The 12,503-nt window shown below is 52.9% G+C and overlaps 1 protein-coding gene across 1 annotated transcript in view; it reads left to right on the forward strand.

The window, feature by feature from the left end:
• Positions 1-8,268: 8,268 nt before the first annotated feature.
• The window catches only part of ACOT7 (acyl-CoA thioesterase 7), a 96,987-nt gene continuing 92,752 nt past the window's right edge, over positions 8,269-12,503 (forward strand). Inside the window, exon 1 of the mRNA XM_047724975.1 lies at positions 8,269-8,749. Coding sequence (XP_047580931.1) covers positions 8,703-8,749 — 47 coding nt within the window. The 5' untranslated portion in view covers positions 8,269-8,702. The remainder of the gene's footprint in view (positions 8,750-12,503) is intronic.

Consider the following 12,503-nt stretch of genomic DNA (forward strand, 5'->3'; position numbering starts at 1 on the left):
AGCCACCTAGGCGCCCCTACATAAAATTATATTTTGTAATTATAAGTTGATAATTAACCAACTGTACAATTAAGATTTGTGCATTTTGGGGCGCCTGGGTGGCTCAGTGGGTTAAGGACTCTGCCTTCGGCTCAGGTCATGATCTCAGGGTCCTGAGGTCAATCCCCGAGTCGGGCTCTCTGTTCAGCAGGGAGCCTGTTTCCTCCTCTCTCTCTGCCTGCCTCTCCACCTACTTGTGATCTCTGCCTGTCAAATAAATAAATAAAATCTTTAATAAAAAAAAAGATTTGTGCACTTTGTCTGCACGTGTGCTTTACTTATCAATATCTAAATGGTTTCTGTATTGTGTGGTATCATCGGTGTGATAGTACTGCCTAGCCCATGGCTTGGTATGCATAAGGTGCTCAATAAGTAGCTGTTGGGTGCATGAGAATAATCGTCATTAATTAGTCATACTGTCGACTACCATTTATTGAACACTTCCTAGGCACCAGGCACTGTTCTAAATGATTTTTACATACTAACTCATTAAACCCTCATACAAGGCTTCCGGGGTGTATCCTGTTATCTTCATTGCGTAGATGAGGAACCAAAGCCCAGAGGGGTCACGGAGCCTCTCTAAAGCCACAGAGCTAGTAGATGCCTGCAGGTGTGTTCGTGCTGCGGGGCTCTGGGTCCCTTCATTCACCAAACTGGTTATGTCATTCAGCAGTGATGAAATGACCCCCGTCAGGACACTCACACAGACACCAAATCCAACCGTGTCCCTGCACCACCGAGGAATCAGAGTGGTTCTGTAGCCTGGGCATTTAGATGAGCATTTGGAGGGGTCCCCCACATTTCTCAGCAGTCGAGAGCTCGGTTAGAAATCAGTCCTTTCTCTGGGGTGCAGGCTCCCCGGCAGAGAGCAGCATCTGCGGGGTTGGGGCTGGGAGCCGGAGAGCTGCCCCCTCCCTGATCCCTCACCCCCCCAACTCCCCCCGCCCCCGATTGAGCATCTCTAGCTAATTAGGGCCCTTTGGTTCTTCCCAGGGCAGTTACTTGACGTGTGAAGCCGGCATCGTTTTCTTCCAGGGCCTTTGAGAAACTGTAATTATACACTAGTTTTTTATTATCATGTGTGCAACTAAAATGGAATTTCTTACATGCTGAGTGGCTTTTGTTGTCATCCCAGGGCTCCCCGGCCTACGTCTTAGTAAGGGGGAGTTTATTCTGATTTTGAGCAGGATCAGCTGGCAAGTGGACCCAGGCTGGGGTCTGGCCGAGAGAAGGAGGCTGCGCTTGGGGACTCGGCCCCTAGGTGGAGCCACAGAGCTTTGGACCGGGGCACCAAGGGCGGGTGGGCGGGCTCCGGAGGGAGTGGAACTCCCAGAGGCTAAAGGAGCTTTGAAGACCGCCTCTCACTTACACACAAACGGCTGGGATTGTAGGTTGACAGCGTGACCTGCTTGAAGTTGTAGAGATGATATCTAAATTTTTTTTTTTTTTTTTTTTTTTTTTTATGTGACAGAGAGAGAGATCACAAGTAGGCAGAGAGGCAGGCAGAGAGAGAAAGGGAAGCAGGCTCCCGGCCGAGCAGAGAGCCCAATGTGGGGCTTGATCCCAGGACCCTGAGATCATGACCTGAGCCGAAGGCAGTGGCTTAACCCACTGAGCCACCCAGGCGCACCTAGAGATGATATCTAAATGCTTCATTTGGAAGATGAATGTCCATGGGTCTTCTCCATAGAATGACTCATTTGTTCTTGGTGGCCCTCCTGCATTATGGTTCCTGCTTTCAAATGCCTGGTTGATTACTTCTGCCTTGTTCACTCTGGCCTTGATCTCGCAGGTGTTGGGGGTGGGGGGGTGCCACTGAGGTCTCTAAGCAGCCTCTGCCGTCCTCCCTGACAAGCCGGTAGTCCCTTTGTGAATGGAGGCTACACTTCCATATCTGCATGTTTCCCGCGGGCCACAGACAGGGCTTGTTCGCGTCCTGCGGTGGACAGTTTGCGTAATCATGAAATGTCCAGCATCTCCTAGCAGGAAAAACAAATCTTTAGTAAAACAGTTAGACGGTACTGACATTTGAAGAAGAAGATGGAGGGCACAGAGGAGCCAGAGCCTCCCCTCCAGGCTGCATGTCCCCAGTGCCCGACACCAGGAGGACACGGCAGGCCCTAGAGAATCCTCCGGTCTCCTTCTCTCTCTCTCTTTTTAAAAAGATTTTATTTATTTATTTGAAGAGAGAGAATGAGAGAGACAACATGAGATGGGGGAGGGTCAGAGGGAGAAGCAAACTTCCTGCTGAGCAGGAAACCCGATGTGGGATTCAATCCCAGGACCCCGGGATCATGACCTGAGCCGAAGGCAGCCCCTTTCTTTCTTTCTTTCTTTCTTTCTTTCTTTCTTTCTTTCTTTCTTTCTTTCTTTCTTTCTCCTTTCTTTCTTTCTTTCTTTCTTTCTTTCTTTCTTTCTTTCTTTCTTTCTTTCTTTCTTTCTTTTTCTTTCTTTCTTTTTTAAGATTTTATTTATTTGACAGAGAGAGACTACCAGTAGGCAGAGAGGCAGGCGGAGAGAGGAGGAAGCAGGCTCCCTGCTGAGCAGAGAGCCCGATGCAGGGCTCAATCCCAGGACCCTGAGATCATGACCTGAGCTGAAGGCAGAGGCTTAACCCACTGAGCCACCGAGGTGCCCCTCTTTTTTTTTTAATTCTTAATTTTTTAATAAATATATAATGTATATTTAGCCCCAGGGGTACAGGTCTGTGAATCTCCAGGTTTACACACTTCACAGCACTCACCATAGCACATACCCTCCCCAATGTCCATAACCCCACCTACCCCACCCTCTCCCTCCTCCCCTCCCCACCGGCCCCCCTCAGTTTGTTTTGTGAGATTAAGAGTCACTTATGGTTTGTCTCCCTCCCAATTCCATCTTGTTTCATTTACTCTTCTCCTACCCCCTTAACCCCCCATGTTGCATCTCCTCTCCCTCATATCAGGGAGATCATATGATAGTTGTCTTTCTCCGATTGACTTATTTCACGAAGCATAATACCCTCTAGTTCCATCCACGTCGTCGCAAATGGCAAGATTTCATTTCTTTTGATGGCTGCATAGTATTCCATTGTGTATACATACCACATCTTCTTTATCCATTCATCTGTTGATGGATATCCAGGTTTTTTCCATAGTTTGGCTATTGTGGACACTGTTGCTATGAACATTTGGGTGCATGTGCCCCTTCGGATCACTACATTTGTATCTTTAGGGTAAACACCCAGTAGTGCAATTGCTGGGTCATACGGTAGCTCTATTTTCAACTTTTTGAGGAACCTCCATGCTGTTTTCCAGAGCGGCTGCATCAGCTTGCATTCCCACTGACAGTGTAGGAGGGTTCCCCTTTCTCTGCATCCTCTTTTTTTTTAAGATTTTATTTATTCATTTAACAGACAAAGATCACAAGTAGGCAGAGAGAGAGGGGGAAGCAGGCTCCCCACCAAGCAAGGAGCCCGATGCAGGGCTCGATCCCAGGACCCTGGGACCATGACCTGAGCCGAAGGCAGAGGCTTTAACCCACTGAGCCACCCAGGCGCCCTGTGGAACTTTCTCTTGCGCTGACCCCTGCTTGAACTAGCTGGAGTCTTCTTTCTGGACACCAGCTGGAGTTCTCCGGCTCAAGGCAGACTGAATCCCATCCAGTCAGACCATCCCTGCAGCCCCCCAGGACCTCAGGGTGACACGGCCTCCCCGGCGGCTTCACGAAACCTTACGTTGACCTTCCTCCACTCCAGGCACTATTCCAAGTGCCTCAATAAGTCAATTTATTTATTCCTTCCAACAACAGATGGGGCAGGTACTACTGTTTGCCCGTGTTTCTTTTTTTTTTTTTTAAGATTTTATTTATTTATTTGACAGAGAGGTAGAGAGATCACAAGTAGGCAGAGAGGCAGGGCGAGAGAGAGAAGGGAGGAAGCAGGCTCCCCGCTGAGCAGAGAGCCCGACGCAGGACTCATCCCAGGACCCTGAGATCATGACCTGAGCCTAAGGCAGAGGCCCAACCCACTGAGCCACCCAGGAGCCCCTGCCCATGTTTCTTAATAAGAGAGCCAAGGCCCAGGTGCGTGATGAGCCAAGGTAAGGCAGAAGCCAACAAGGGCCCGAGGCCCCGGGCTGATGACCCTACGATGTGCGTCCTCTCTGATTCGCCTCCCTCCTCTGCCTGCAGCTCATGTCCGTCCAGGCTCAGAAACTCTCTCTCGACTCTGCCAGCCTGCTGAGACTCCCCAGGGTGAGCTTAGTCTGACTTCTGGGCAAAGGATTACAGAAAGGTCTCCGCATTTACGCAGAGGCCCTGCTCTCCCACGTGAAGGAGGCAACAACGGGGACACTTGGGGCTCAGAGTGTACTTCCTGGGAGACCTTCTCTGCCCATCCAGGGCCGCCTGTTGCCCTGTCTCTGCCTCGCCCCTTTCCAGGCACGGGGCACGTGAATGGTGCTCATCTGCACACCAGCAGTTTCGGGGGCCCCATGCCCCGTGTTTATTAGGCCTCTTCTCTTGCGTCGCTCTAGGTTATATATTCAAGCGTATGCAAGAGCCACATCTTCAGTTTAAGGAATGACATTTATTATGCTTAATGGCATTAGCTGTACTAGTCAGTATGGCACGGGCTTGTCGCGTACCCGCGACACTGGAGTCCAGTTCGGGGTTATCACAGTGCTGCTGTGACCCTCTTCGAAGCCCATCTGGGTGACCTCACGTTCAACATATTGGCAAGGCACCCGGGAGTAGGATTTCTGGGTCACAGGCTATAGCTCTTTCCAACTTGAACAATGATCTTCAGCTATTTTCCAAAGAGGCTGCCCCAGCTTCTGTCTCCACCATCAGAGCGTACGGGAGCCCCTGTCGCTTCATGTGATACTCCACGATGACTTGAAAAGAATAATAAAATAGTCAAGAGGTTAGGGGCCCCTGGGTGGGTCAGGGGGTTAAGCCTCTGCCTTCGGCTCAGGTCATGATCCCAGGGTCCTGGGGTCGAGCCCCGCATCGGGCTCTCTGCTCAGTAGGGAGCCTGCTTCCCTTCCTCTCTCTGCCTGCCACTCTGCCTACTTGTGATTTCTGTCAAATAAATAAAATCTTGAAAAAAATAGTCAAGAGGTTAGGTGGTAACAGTGCAAAAATATATAAGTGAGGGGCACCTGGTGGCTCAGTTGGGTAAGTGGCCAACTCTTTTTTTTTTTTTAAGATTTTATTTATTTATTTGACAGAGAGAGATCACAGTAGACAGAGGCAGGCAGAGAGAGAGAGAGAGGGAAGCAAGCTCCCTGCTGAGCAGAGAGCCTGATGCAGGACTCGATCCCAGGACCCTGCGATCATGACCTGAGCCGAAGGCAGTGGCTTAACCCACTGAGCCACCCAGGCGCCCTGGATACCATTTCTAGTCCAAAGAATGAATGGGGAAATTAAGGCAAATGAATCAAATTGCTGTGGTCCAGTATATTGCTGTAAACCTCCGTTGAGTCGATCATTGGTAAAATATTTCCTGAGCACCTGTTATAGGTGAGGCACTCTTCTAGGGGCTTGGCATACAGCAATGAACAAAATAAATCCTGCCCTCATGGAACAGGCATTCTGGATTCTGGTTCGGGGAGACACAATAAATAGATGAGTAAAATCCATGCTAAGTGGCATTAAGAGTTAAGGGTAGGGCCGCCGGAAGCTCAGTTGATTAGGCACTTCTGCCTTTGAGTCAGGCAGGATCCTGGGGTTTTGGAATGGAGACCTGCATTGGGCTCCCTGCTCAGCGGAGAGCCTGCTTCTTCCTCTCCCTGCCCCTCCCCCTGCTTGTGCTCTTTCTTTCTACCACTCTGTGTCAAATAAATAAATACAATCTTAAAAAAAAAGTTAATGGGAAAAAGAAGTCAGGAAGAGAGGTAGGGAGACCGAAAAACCACAGTTTTAGACAGGTGGCCGGGGAAGCCCCGTTCATAGGTGGTATTTTAGTAAAGACCCAAGGAAGTGAGGGCTGGGTCTTGGGGGGTGCGTAAAGAAAGAGGGGTAGGGTGTGGTCAAGGACCCTTTGAGGGGTCACAGGGGTGGAGATTAAGCGAGCAATGGGGAGGGCAGAGATGAGGCCATGTGGATGAAGGTGTGGGTGGATTCTCGAATGCCATGGGGAGACGGGGCACATTCTAGACTTACTTTGAATGCAGAGCTGGCAGGATTTGCTGGTGGGCTGGATGAGGCCTGGGCGAGAAACGAGGCCTGGGTGACTCCTCAGTTGTTAGCTTAGGCAGTAAGAAGGAAGAAACTGGCGCGGAAGACTAGAGCAGCAATTTCGGGGGGAATGTGAGATGCTTACCACACACCTGCAGCAACGTGTGGTCCAGGCAAGAGGACACATGTGTCCAGAATTCAGGGGAGAGGTCTGGGCCTCCGCTGGGGCAGGACCAGCAGAGCAGGCCAAACAAAGTGGCCAGAAATATAACAGCGAATGGCGTCTCAGAAGGCAAGGAATAAGCGTTTCAAGAGACTTCTGACAACGGATTACTGGGTTTAACAACTTGGAAGGAATTAGTGATCTTGATAAACTGAGCTGTAGAGACAAAACCCAGGATGGAATGGGTTCAAAAGAGAATGGGACCGGGAGTAGAGGACGGAGGATGTATATATAAACAGTTCTTCTGAGAAGTTTTGCTTAAAGGGACAGAAATGGCCCAGCAGCTTCAGGAGAAAGAAAATCCCAGAGTGGCAAGGTGGGGACTGTACGGTGAGGGCGCAGTGGAAATCCATCGGCGGCGCTGTAGTAAAGCCAATCCGTGATGCTTTTGCTGCGGGACTGTCCCCCACCCCCTGACTTTGAACATCCCACCCCCCACCCCCTGACCTTGAACTTCGGACAAGTGCATAAACAACTGGCAATCATTGACAAGTGGTTAATCCCGGAGCAGTCTGCTCTGCAGAACCGGGACACAGACTATGTTCCCTGGCTCCCTCTGTTACTGGACGAGCTGTCACTTGGAGAAGGTTGACAGACACTGTCTTGGGCCAAAGCAGAGCCGCACCCTTTCCCAAAGGTACAGATGTCGCCCCAGATCTTCCCGTCCCCCTCTGGGAAGGATGCGGCTCTTTAATCCTGAACCATTCAGCCCCATTCCCTGGTCTAGGAATTCCGTTCAGCATGTGGTCACAACCAGGCTTTTTGTGTCCCATTTGTCTCCCGATCAGATATGGAGCTTTTTGAAGAACAAAAATGTATCCAACCTCGTGGGAATGCTCCCACCTGTACACACAGGGCAGGGCCCCTGTAAATCCTTGTTCTATTGCATTGAGGGCCTGGGAAGAGCTGTCTGGAGAAACAACATTTGAGCAGGAAAGGTGAGAACAAAAGAGGAAGAAAGGCCCTGATTATTAACGAGGTAGGCCCCTTACTTTCATTACCTCATTTCTCATGCAGAAGGTCAGAAAGGTATTACTCCCAATTAACAGATAAGGAAATTGCTTTGGCTAAGACCCTAAAGCTGGCTATTGCTCCTAGGTTCCCATCCTAAGAAATCCATCCCGTTTGGGACCCATCACGGGAAGAGGTGGTGGTTAACTAGGGTTAAAAACAAAATTTCTAGTGCAATAATCACTCCCACTCCCCGCCCCGGGCCCCGCCCTCTAGTGCAATAATCTTAGATCACAGATGGGATCTGGGCTCCCTCCATGGTCTGGGAAGGCCAGACTGACCAGGATGAGGCACGAGTCCTTCAGAGCTATTTAGTTTGGAATAAATGAAATGGGTTTTCAAATTTCACCGAAGAGCTCGAGTTCTGTGGGTTTCATTTGATTTCTAAAAATCTGACTACAAAAGCAAATTATGTTCATTGTAACAAATCTGGAGAAAGGCGAACCTCACACGGGGTAAAAAGCTCTCCGTAATTCTAGCAAGGCAATCACCCTTCCCCTCCTTGGGGGATTTTGGGCGTATTTTGTGACCCCGACTTGACCTGGACCCCACAGCGGAGCATAGGGCGTGCAACGTCACAGATCAGCATCTCTAGGGTTCCTACTGCAGCATGCACGCCCCCAGGCCAAAGCTCCGCGCCCCGGGAGGTCCTCCTGCAGGGACCCCGCGGCGGTTTGCAGCGGGCGGTGTAGACAGATGCCCAGTTCCGGGCTCCCGGTTCCGCGCACCCACGTGCCTCGCTGCACCGCACACGGTAGCTCGGCCGTAAAGGCTCCTTTACGGGAAACCGCCTCCAGTTTCCTGTCATGGCTGATCCGAGAAGGCGACACCCGGACGCGGACCCCCGCAGGCCTCTCTGCCGCACGCCGACCGCCTCGCGGGGCGCTGTGACCCGCAACGGCCGGGCGCGGGCGGCTGGAACGCCCCGCACGAACACGCGCCGCGTGGGGCTATGCTGATCCACGCAGCCGCCCCCCCTCGGCGCCGCCCAACAGCCGCCGAACCTTCTGGAAGCGGCGCCCCACGGCGCCCAGCCGCAGCCAGAACCGGACGCCGGGGGAGCCGGCGGCGGCTGGGGGGGCGGGGCGCTTGGGGGGCGGGACCGGCGCAGGAGGCCGCGTTCGATTCGTCGCCGGCGCCTAGTCCCCGCCCCCGGCGCCATGGCCCCTCCCCTCCCTCCCCCTCCATGGCGCCGCCCGGGCTCATTCATTCCGCGCCAGGCCTGCCAGACACCTGCGCTCTCCTTTAGCCGCTCGCGGTCGCCGCCGGCATGTCAGGCCCCACCGCCGAGACCCCGTCCGCCATCCAGATCTGCCGGTAAGCGGGGCGCGCGGCGCGATGGGCGGCCAGGTCGCCGAGTCAGCGCCCGGGCCCGCCCCGGGCCCGCCCCGGCCAGCGCCCCTCCGCGGCCTCCCCCCATCGCCCCCAACCCAGCCGGGTGCCGGGCCCTGCTTCTCCGGCTCGCCGCCCGCCCGCCGCGGCCGGGATGCGCCTCGGACTCCGCAGCGCCGGCGGCCCCTGGCGTATCCCGGGGACGGCGCGGCGCGGCGGCCACGCAGGCCGTTTGCGGGAGGAATCCGCGCGGCGCCCTTCCGGGCGGAGTCGGTGCGCATCCCCCGCGCCGGGTGCCGCGCGCCCCGCCCGTGCCGGAGCGCGCTGGAGCCCCTACCCGGCTCTCGTTGAGCCCCCCCTAATTCGAGGGCGTTCTCCCGGCGGTGGCGCCTCGCCCACCTGATCCCCCCAGAGGTGGGGCGCAGATAACCAGCTCGCCCGGCGAGACCCCGGGTGGGTACCCGAGTGGGCGGGGGCTGCAGGAGAGCATTCCCTTCAGCGTGATGCCTCGGGTTTCGCGGAAAGCCGGTGTTAACTGGAAGAGCGGAAAATCCCCTACCCTGATGACGGTTTACTGCTCCGTGGAGCCTGGAAGCATCTCACACAATGGGGCGCAGGGTTGTTCTTCGCAGCGGACCACCCCTACCTTCCTCCACGGGCCCGAGGTAGATAGCAGCCCTCAGAGAAGACGGAGACCATGAGCTGGCTTATTTCCCGCTGGAGCGCGGAGGGCAGCCTCAAGGTTACTCTCCATCCCTTTGGGCAGAATCAGAAGCAAGCGCCCTGGTATTTGGGGAGGAGCTGAGTTAAGGGCAAGAAGTCTGGGAAGGCCGCGCTAGGACCGGGCCTGCAGCGGGGCTGTCCTGCCTGGTGCGCGCTAGGAGCGAGCTGCTTCCTGGTATGGGGCTGGTTCCTGAGGCTTGGAGGCTGGGCATCACACTGAACTTGGGTCCCAGCCAGATCGGTTTCCTGTGGATGTTGACATCCATCTGGAAAAGGCAGTGGCTGGGTGTGTACAGTAAGTGCTGCATTCATGGGGTGCCTTGATTCCATCTCACTTCTGACCCAGTCAGAAGCCTTTTCTGACCTCAAGGTCAGTTTTGCGTTTTCTAGGGAGAGGAGACTTTTAAGGAGAACCTTGCTGTGCTCCCTTTGTTATTGGCTGTGTGGCGGTCATGGCCGCACCAACTCCCGAGTTCCAGGGCAAAAATAATAGAAGCAACTGAGTTGGGTAAAGGATGGGCCTGGCATCAGGGCCCTGGATCAGGCTCTGCCTTGTATTGGCCAAATGACCTTGGTATTCAGCATTTGCAGAGGGCTTGTGTATCTCTGGACTCATTCGGTTTGCCCAACTTCCCTGGGAGGGAGGATGGCAGGGTCTCACCTCTGTGAAGAGAGGAAGGAAATTGGAGTAGGAAATTGAGGCTCTGGGAGCCCCAATGTCTCGGTAAGGTCATCCAGCCACAAGAGCCTGAGGGCAGCCCCTGCCAGGTTGTATGTGTCCAGACCCGTGGATTTTCCACTACACCCCCCCACTATAAAAGAAGATACCGATTTCAATCTACACATCTGTGTGTGTGCTTTCTGTTACCTTGGATGTGTACCGCGCCGGCTCTGGCATATTTACAATTGCGTATTTTCTTGGAATGGCCTTGGGACAGGTGGGCAGACTGCCTGGCTGAGGTGAGTGGCAGGTGCCCAGCTCAGCTGCCAAAGGGAGTTGGGGCGGGGCTGTGAAGAGGGCCATGGTCACAAGGGTTTGGCCCAGAGAAGCTCCAGGACACTGGAGAGTGGACATACCAGGGCAGGGAGCCCTTTAAGGACATCTGAGCTGATACCCTGCGTTGAAAGAGGAGCCTCCTGGCCTGGGACAGCCAAGCCTGTGAATTTAACGAGTTTCACTGGACACCTCCAGGGAGCAAAGTGGCACGGAGGGACACTGACCGACACGGAACATTTGGTCCCCAGCTTCAGGGGTTCACAGTCCAGCAGGGAAGGATGCCAGAACCCCCACTATAGTAGATCATTAAGAGTGGTCACATGCTCTCGGTTTGGAAGGTGGTGTTGAAGGGATGGGGCGCTAAAGGTTGGGGAGGGCAATGGTTAGAACCAACTCTGCAGACCAATGAGGAAAAACTGTAATCTGCCAACTAAACATTAGCATTACTTAAGTGAAGGCTGCCTCCACCCCGTTTGGAAGCTGCCTGACCTTCCAGTGTCCCATTTTTCTCCTGGGTGGTTCTGAGTGTTAAAGAAAGTGTATCTAGTGCCTGTTGGAATGGCTGGCACCTTGTAAGTAAATGGAAGCTCTTTTTGTCCCAAAGTGGGACACTGGCTCAGGAGGCTGAGGGGCCTGAATTTGAATCCTAGCTCGGCCTCTTATAGGCGAGTGGCCTTAGGCATGTTCCTTAACCTCGCTGGGCCTCAGCTCTCTTCTTTGCGAACAGGAGCCGATAATGCCTGCTCTAGGGATTAAAATCCTTGGCGCAGTCCTGGGCAGTTATAAAAGTGAGCTCACAAGGGGAATGTGAGCTCACAAAGAGAACAGTTTACCTTTGAGAACCTGAACTTTGGACAGTCAGACCACTGTGGGGTGCTGTCTCCTCCTCTTTCCGATCCAGCCCTATGATGCAGGTGCCGGGACAGCATTTAAAATCTTAGAAGAGCATGTTTCCTTTGGTTATTTTGGTTTATTTCCTTTGGCTTAAGTAATGTTAATGTTTAGTTAGCCATTTACATTTTTCCTTGTTGGGACTCAGAGTTCTAGAAGGTCAGATCTGGAAGGACCCTTAGAGGCCCCCCAGTCCAGCTCTGTCATGTGACAGGGGAAATGGGGCCCTTAGAGATTAAGGACTTGGCCAAGGGCCAACCTTGGACCTTGACCAGGAGCTGAAGGCTATTGGCAGATTATTCCCTGCCAGTGTCCCTGTTGCTGTGGTTTTCTTCCTGCCTTCCAAGCTGAAGTTTATATTTGGTTGTCAGGCTTATTCATGGCATCAGTGTGGGCCCCTAGCAGAAGCCCCCAAGTGTGTGTTGAAATAAAGTTGAAGGACATGTCATATAACAGGTTGTGGGAGAATAGGGCTTTGTGGGACGCTGATGGAAATCCTCCATGTCTGCACTGTCCAATATGGTAGCCATAGTCACTGGCCACTTGAGTGCCTGAAATGTGGCCACACGGGGAGGAACTGCATTTTTAATTGCATTCATTTAAGTTTATTTAAATATAAACCTACATAGTCCTGTGACTGGTGGCTACATTATGGGACAGTGTAGTGTTGTGGAGGCATGTAGAAACTGGGAATTATGGCAGGCCTGGGAGAGGAAGGATGTCCTAAGGCTTCAGAAGCTCCTTGGGGACTGACTGCAGTTGGCTCCCAAACCCCATAGCTAATGTGGGCGGACCTTGGTTCGGACTTTCCCCCGGGGCAGGTGATCTAGGAGTCATTTATTTGCAGGTAAGTGTGTGAGGTCTACATGGCGTTTTTTGTTTGCATGCTCTTAGATACAAATCTGCCCCGAAACGTCTTGAGGTTAGGGATTGACGTTGTTCACTGTTGGGCCGAGAATGCCTTGAGTAGTGTCTGGCGTCTAGGAGATACAACTTCTGGTAGATCCCGCATCAAGTCGCCAAAATGTTAGTGGAAAGGACCTGAATTCTAGTGTGTTAACAGGTTAACATTTTTTCCCCTTGGACTCGGTCTTTGGGTTTATAGTGGAATTAATAAAAACATCGAAT

Source organism: Lutra lutra, chromosome 4 (assembly GCF_902655055.1).
Source record: "Lutra lutra chromosome 4, mLutLut1.2, whole genome shotgun sequence".
Taxonomy (NCBI): Eukaryota; Metazoa; Chordata; class Mammalia; order Carnivora; family Mustelidae; genus Lutra; species Lutra lutra.